The sequence below is a fragment of the Poecilia reticulata genome, chromosome 7, assembly GCF_904066995.2.
Source record: "Poecilia reticulata chromosome 7, P_reticulata-male-v2, whole genome shotgun sequence".
In the NCBI taxonomy this organism is placed as follows: Eukaryota; Metazoa; Chordata; class Actinopteri; order Cyprinodontiformes; family Poeciliidae; genus Poecilia; species Poecilia reticulata.
The window spans coordinates 29,089,463-29,097,775 of NC_088836.1; the positions used below are offsets into that span (position 1 = coordinate 29,089,463).

Below are 8,313 nucleotides of genomic sequence, written 5' to 3' on the forward strand. Positions count from 1 at the left end.
TCTTGCCCTGATAAATAAAGTAACTTTGAATTAAATTACATCTGATGAGGAATCAGACCGGACATATTTGCAACAAAAACCTACAACTGCTTAAAGAAGCAGGGAGCTAACAAGCTGATCTGCAGTGACAAACGCACCAGGGGGATCCGCACTGACCGGGGCTACAGGAATCAAGCTGTGGAGCCCTGTGTAGGGGCCCCACCAGGCGGGGCCCCACACTAAAGGCAGCACCACCAGCTGTCACAGCGGCCCTTCCAGTCCAAACCAACGCTGGCTGTCACTCACCCAGCAGAGGGCCGTCAATCAGCCTGCACGCAGGAGGGAGCTGGGAGGCGGGCCGCTGGCCGCTGGCCGGCCTTAAACAAAGACATACTTACATCTCAGTACCTCCACTATTTTCAAAGAATGATAGAGTGGCCCTGATAAGAGTAATGACAAAGTATAAAGAGTGGAAGGGGGCCTGAAACGAGGGGGGTCAGATAGTAAAGAGGTGGGAGAGCTTGATAACATTCACACTTTGCTTACATCTCCCATTTGTGTCGGTAACCCCAGGAAAATCCTATTAGGCAGGAACAAGGGAGCTGCATGGAGAGCAGCATGTAATTACAGAGAACTGAGTCAGATGCTTCTCAGTGGAGAAATTCTCCCCAAATGTACATTTTCTTCCAGGTTTTTATGATTTAACACAATGCAGTTTGGTTATTAGTTCTAAATATGTTGTATATGTTACAGATTAATCACACAGGCAATAATAATTTCCCTGTGTTTATTTCTGGTTTTTATGAGAGCTATTCATGAAAAAACAACATTTGGTTTTATAGAAAATAAGAAAATTGCTGAAGACCAAATAGAAAAGGGTTTTTAAAATACAGAAATATTGGTCTGCTCAAAAATAATCTACATATGTTTTACAATATGTGAACTCAGTATTTGGTTTTGGACCCTGTTGCAAAAATCACTGCATCAGTGCAGTATAGCTGCATAGCTGTATAGCTCTAGTGTTTAAACTTGAAGCGTTGTCAGCAGTTATTTCTGTTGTTACATTAAACTTTCTATTAAAGATCTTGGATGCAGCACCCTACAAACATCCAGCTTTTTTTATATCACCACCCTGATAATTACTTTCTGGTGGACAATCATCAAGTCATCTTTGACACTGAATCATCAAAATTGCACTCATTGCAATAAATCTATAAAATACAACAGCTCTACGTTTGAATTGAACTATGTCAGATCAGAATTGCTTAACCCCGTCCCATCCTGCAGATAAGATGTCATGTTGCTTTGATTTAGCATCAAGTCCCACAAAAATAAACTAACAAGCAAAATGTGTCAAAGACGGTGTGGATTCACTGCCGGCTTTTGTTGTCTCATTCACACCCATCTATGAGCTATTCTAATTGCATGTTTAGTTCCTTTTGTCAGCCTGCAGGTAGGGGAGGCCTTCAACTGAGCTCACACACCTTCAGCTATTGTCTTTATCTGTTTGCCAGATCGCTCGCACTGTCATCCTGCATTTTATCCAGAAGCACAGCTCTTTGTTTGGTCCATCAGAACATGGAATCTGCAGAGGATTTGCAGATAAAGAAAGACTCAGAAAGCGCAGTTTCAACACAGAGCGCCGGCTTACGGGTTCCCAGAGATAAAGCTAATTTCATCCTCTTTGCTATCTCGTATAGGATCTCTTCAGTCACTGAAGGCAGTCGTCTTCCATTTGGCCACTTTTTCCTCTCCTGTAAACGACCAACATCCCAACAGCAAACAGGTCAGTCGAAACCTGTCCGAGCAGGACCAACACCTGCATTGTGGCAGAGCTGGCAAAAGAGGAAGAGAATGAAAGAAGTTCTACAAGAAGGACAAAAGCTGCAGCCCTGAGCTGTTTGGATTGGCAGATGAAGATTAGCAATGCCATAAGCCTTCTTTCTCTTTGCTCTCTGGTCAAACCCATTGTTGCTCTTGTACAAATTTGCTTTGGGCTATGTGGACCCCACCCTAATAAATTTCTCCCCTCCCTTCACCTTTACCACTTTTTTCCCTGTTGCTACCACAGCAGCTCTTCCTCCTTGCGTCACAACCTTACCTTCCTGTTTGGTCTGTGAGACGTCAGAGAAACGAAAAACAAATTGGAGAATCTGAAACTACAAGCCAAAAAAAAAACACAATATGAACGGGTCATCACGAGGAGCTGGAGCTTGATCAAAATCCACTTTTTCCATTTTAATAAAAACTTTTGCATGAAAAATCTGTGAAATGTTTTAGCTGAGTCGGTTTTAGCTGAGTCAGCTATATCCCTTCTTCACTTTTTCTTCATGAATATAAATTAACGTCATTTTTTAGGCTTTCATTTAACACTAATATCTAGACATAAAAAAATTCCTAAATGATGCCTAAACAGATTTAAACACAGAACTACTTTGTTCAGATTAACGTTTAAGACAATTTATACAGAACTTGTCCTTTTAATGAAGTATAGTGTTTAAAAAAGCACACATAATAAAGCAGGTAATTGGTATTGGACATATTTACATAAATACATGCAGTCAATACTTTATGAAAAGGCTTTTTTTCTGCCATACAAAATCAAGTTTAATGATATTCTGGAAAAAAAGATAGATTTTTTGAGCTGCTTCAGTCTCTTTCAAATTACTACACAAACTTCCTTTACTTTCTTTCAGTAAAACCAACATGTATAACATTTGTATTTACTTTTTACAGCAGAAGCTTTTTCAGGGAACCTAATAATAAAATAAACAATGAAAAACTGATTCAATTGATACAGCTGAATACAATCTAATTCAGTCCAATTTTTATACAACCTTTACCAGTTAATCAGGAAATCAGCAGACAGAATTCAGCCTTTAGGGCAATCAGAAGAGAAATATCTCACCTTTATCTGGATTGAACTTTCAGCGCCAAAACACAACAAATTAACTAGAAATCAAGACATTAAGCAGAAATCAAGACATTAAGCAGTTATTTCTCAGGTGACTTTTTAGGTTATGAAGTTAAAAAGTGGCTCCTTGCCTCTGAAATGTTACACCATCAAAGCACAGTAAGCAATCACAGCTTCTTTGGAATGTGACAGTTATTCTGCAGACATGAAAAAGGAAACATCAAGGGTTTCTGACTTCAGAAACGAACTGCACTTTAAATAGACACACACTGTGCATTAAAGTTCTCAAAGTTTAGGAGCTCAGCAGACAGAAATCCTCTTAAAGGCAACAAAAAAAGAAAGAAAATCATTTATTTACTTAATTTAAAGCCTGTTAAAACCAAAATATTAAGGTGATAATAAATAGATAATTGGGACTATTTTCTATTTGAACTATTTATGTTGTCAAATTGGAATCTCTATTCATTTTCAATCAGAATAAAACAAAATATTTATGACTGTAAAACTGTTAGTTTTTAAGCTAACTGACTGACTGAGATAACATCACGGTGTTTATGTATTTTCTAATCAATATTTTTGAATTAAAAGTTCGAAAAGAAAAATAAAAAATAAATTCCAATATGTTTATGTATGAATATTCCTGGTCAAAAACAGAATATATATATATATATATATATATATATATATATATATATTTTGATTTTTTTTTTTTTTAAGATTTAATGCTCGGGTTTTTTAAAGAAGATGAGAAACAATAAGACGAGTAATCTGTTGTCTTATCTCTGACGCACACTCACGCTTTGCATCTGCTATTTCACAATTATCATACACGTTAGTCAACACCTGTTTACCCTAACCTTGTTTTAATTAGGACAATCTAAGCGCCATCCTCATGCAGAAGGAGCAGACTGTTGTGGTTCGCGCATGGATTTTACGCACAGAGGAAGCTGTATTGGCAAACCACCTTCTTAATGCAACACGTGCGTTTTTGTGACACCGTGCTAAAAGCGCAGTCTTATTAGTTGTTTCGCGCAAGTGCGATGCCTTTGCGCTGTTTAATCAAAATCCCAGAAGGAGGGCTGCGTGGGCGCTGAAAGTGTCACAGCAGAGACTGGCAGGGGGCTGCTAACCGAATTGGAGACATTTTTCTTAAGTGTTCGTCGATCAGTGCGAGACATGAGATGTGTTAAAATCCTCATAAAACATCAAACGGTCTGGGAAGCGAATTAAGCACTTAGAATAGACAAGACCTGCAAATGGTGGGGATTCTGTGCGTAAACTCATGGAGTTGGAGTTGTTAAATGTTTTTTTAACTAGCGCATCATTTTGTGAGTTATGCAATATCTTCTGTTTTCACATTCATGCAAAAGTGTTGCACTTAAATTGGAAGGGCGACTTCCCTGCAGAAACAGTCGATAAGAAGCGCCAAAAGGAACAGCGGAGAGCTTTGATGGGATTTGCTGCCAGTGAAAGCTGGAGGTCTTTTGAACGGAGTTGTCAGTCAATACCAGTGGGACCTGCCCCCCTCCCACCGCCACCCCTCCTCTTTGCGCACGCACAGGGGCAGCTGGTTGTGTATATAAATAGACCCGGTGCGCTGGAGTCCCACACAGACTTTTTAAGGAACAGTTGGGGAAACAGGAAAGATGCCCGCGTCGCCAGCTGGATTTGGAAACTTCTTCTTGGAGAGGAACCTCGTAATGCCGGCTGGATATCAGATCCCGGTGCTGGGGTGTCCATCGGGTGTACAGCAGCAGCAGCAGCAACAGGCTCAGCATCTGGCAGCTATGGCAGCTGGAGTTCCCATAACATACTCAGGACTGCAGGGATACAACTTTCTCCCTTATCCACACCACAGGCACATCGCGCACATGGTGAGTTCAACTTTCATAAAATATTCTTATAAGGCTTCTCGTTTTTCTTTAAATGCACAAAGAAATGTTGTTCCAATCGCAACCCACGCGCGCGCTCTGAATATACAGTCGTTGACCTGTTGCCAAACTCATCACTTTAATATATGGGAAGCAATTAGTGCAAAAAAGTCAGTACTTTTTCTAACTGGTCTGATGAAGAAATAATGCAAAAATCTGTTGTTTTTTTTTTTAAAGTTGGGATTATGTTGAATCATCAAAACCATCACAAGAAGAACATGTTATGTCATGTAGTGGGGCTGGAATACCAGCAAAAAAGATTATCAAATGGTAAGCTTTGTTTTAGAAAGATTCTAGTAAAGAAATTGTATAAAAATCACTTTCTGAAAAGTTGGGATGCAGCAAAACTCCAACCAAAACACCTAATTTAATCCAATGACTGCCACTTTAAACACAACCTTCTGATCAGCAAATTACCATTGTTGATTTAATCAAAATGCTCTTTTTATGTCACGCAGCTGGTCAATGAAAGAATGTGGAAATAAAACAAGGAGTCATCTGGTCGATCATGTGTTCATTGTGCGATGTTAAGAAGCTCTTCTGTTTATTAATACATTTATTTTACTTTTGTAAATTATGTATTATTTACAAAAGTAAATAATAAATAGTTATTTATTATTTATCAAAAGGATTATTTTGATGATTATTTTGATCATTTTCTTCAGAGCCCACTTCAATTCAAGCGGATGTGGGAAAGCAGTGGATGAAAAGTTTGATGTTTTGTTCACAAGTAACAGCAGAAAAGTTCATAATCTGCTCAATTCAAGTAAAAATAATTACACATAAAATCTGTCTCCTGGCTCAGACACAAGCAGCTAAAATGATAAAATTAGCATTTTAGCTGCTTTATGAGGAACTCTATTAGTATGTGAACACTGGGTGTATTTTTAAACCTGGTTTGTGTAAAGTCAAATGGTCTTGACAACAGGAGAAGAAATCCTGCTTTCTCCTTTTGGCTGACTCTGGTTTCTTCCATGTTCTTTAGCTTGTACTCATGCTCCGTCTTTCTGTCTTCCAGAGTGGTGGCTTTGACCTGAAGGCCACCTCTTCATATCATCACGCCCTCCTGGCCCGCGGAGGGGTCCTCTACCCTCCCTACCGTCCGGGCGCTGGGGAGGATCTTGGCAGGGTTGCCAAGGTGGCGACGCGTGAGAGCACCGGCGCGCTGAAGGCCTGGCTGAACGAGCACCTGAAGAACCCGTACCCGACCAAGGGCGAGAAAATCATGCTGGCCATCATCACTAAGATGAGTCTGACGCAGGTCTCCACGTGGTTCGCCAACGCCAGGCGGCGCCTGAAGAAGGAGAACAGGGTCAGCTGGGCATCCAAAAGCAAATCGGATGAGGAGGACGAGGAGCAGGAGGGGGAGAGTGACGAGGAGGAAGGCCCCCTGCAGAAGTGCAACTTGGAGGAGCGAGATGATGAGGCAGAGCATCATAATGAGCAGGAAGCCGCAGACGAGCCGGAGCCGGAGCGCTCCGCAGCTGCAGAGGAACGCTTGGAGGTGCAGGAAGCTGGATCAGAGAAGAAACCTGGAAACGCCGATTCTGACCACACATCATCCGCTTCAGAAAGCAAAGAGAACATTGTCAGTCAGAAACCCAAAATCTGGTCTTTGGCAGAAACCGCCACCTCAGAAGTCTCAAAGAAACCTGTGGATGGTTTTTACCACCCTGCAGGGAAGCTGTGGGCGGACTGGGCTTCACGAAGCGGACTCTTTGTTCCAGCTTACTACACCACTCATGAAATAGTCTGAGCTGATCACAAGACAGTTAAAAAAACTAACAAAAAAAAAACATTTTGCACTTTAAACCTTCAAACCTCACAGACTTCCTGAAGTTTGTTACGGTATAAGAATCTGTTGGGAGACCAAAGACTAAGGATGTTCTGTCACTGTAAATAAATGTAGATGTATTTTTCCACCTGGATGATGTAAATTATATTTCCTTTGTCTAACCATAAAGAAGTATTTTGTTAAAATAAACTTTGGCTTATTCTAAAATTAAGGTGTCTTTATCTTTATTTGTTCTGACAAGAACTTTAAGATAAGTAAAAGAAAACAGTTCGTAAATAAAACCATAATATAAAGTAAGTGTTTCACTGAGACATCAATATCCATTTTATTAAACCTTTAGAGTCTGATACAAGAAGCAATAGTCAGAAAATCATTAACATCTTCATTTTTCGTTGTTTTGTTTTGTTTCATAATTTATATTTTAGGCATTTATGGGAAAGTCTTCATCACAGGATTGTTTGGAAAAAAAGTCAACAAAAAAATGTGGCTCTCTTAAACTGCACATTTACCACTTTTATAAACTATTTCAGAAAATTTCCCTTCATACTTTTTGCATTTTTACTCATGTTATGTAATGATTAGGTTTTGTACAATTGATGATATTTAAAATGAGGAAACTTTTTTAACAGTATTACTTTATTAGACTGATAAAATATATACAAATAAGTGCCGTTTTAATTAGAATGCATTTCCATCTAAGTATTCAAGTCAAAATTAAGTTATAAATATATATGTGACGTTTTTTATTTTTGGGTAAACATAGTAAAGCAATTGATGCACTGAGCCATAATGTAGCTGTGGATACAGTTTCACAATCAGCACAGGGATTCATTGAAGTTGTTGTAGAAAATGATTTAAAAAATGTTTCATGACTCTATCAAAGAGACATTTTAAAGATAATCAAAATTTAGATCACATTTAAATTCCAACAAACATTATTTTATAACGACTTATAGACTCTAACGGGTTCACACGACTTTAGTATGCGTTCACTTTGAAGCATCAAAGTCTTCAGATCTGAACTTGAAGCAACAGAAGTTCCCACAGAAGACAAAGACTTTGAATATGAGCCCATTGCTGTGGTACCCAGGTGTTAGGAGTAGATTCTTGATTGGACGTAGATCTGAGGGATTTGGAGACAAAATCAACATTTCAAAGTTTTTCTGATCATCAAACCATTTCTGAACCAGTTGTGGCAGTTGTGGGTTAATTTACAAAAAAAGAATATACTATTACTCTAAAATGATCTGATTCAATTCAAATGTCAGTGGTCATAATGTTAAGCCGGATTGGTGTTTCCGTAGCGCTTCATATAAAGCGGCAGCTCTGTCCCCGACTAATAGCAACGCACTTGCGCCACTTTGAGGATAAAAGAGGTAACTGCAAGAGAAATAACTCTCCTCACCTAAAGCGCTCATATCCAATCAGAATGGATTTAGGTTGGAAGGCCTCCTTACCAATACCCTAATCTTTAGCTTCCACCAATACTTCCCTTCAGATTTAAGTCAGGATTCTGTCTTCACCCTTTCAAAAACCACTCAGAAAAAACATCCTTCATATTTGATTAATGTCTCATTTCTTTATGTTGTAATAAACATAATTATTATAACTATTATGTTTATCTGGTGGTTTAATGTTCCCTGTTAGGATTGCAGCTAATGTTATCAAGACAAACATCCATCCATCCATTTTCT

The 8,313-nt window shown here is 39.0% G+C and overlaps 1 protein-coding gene across 1 annotated transcript; it reads left to right on the top strand.

The window, feature by feature from the left end:
• The first annotated feature begins 3,769 nt into the window (after positions 1-3,769).
• On the top strand, positions 3,770-6,820 carry irx7 (iroquois homeobox 7). Its single transcript, XM_008414549.3, has 2 exons — positions 3,770-4,767; positions 5,843-6,820. Exons 1-2 carry the CDS (start codon positions 4,540-4,542, stop codon positions 6,578-6,580), a joined length of 966 nt encoding a protein of 321 aa, XP_008412771.2. The 5' UTR covers positions 3,770-4,539; the 3' UTR covers positions 6,581-6,820.
• The last annotated feature ends 1,493 nt before the right edge of the window (positions 6,821-8,313 follow it).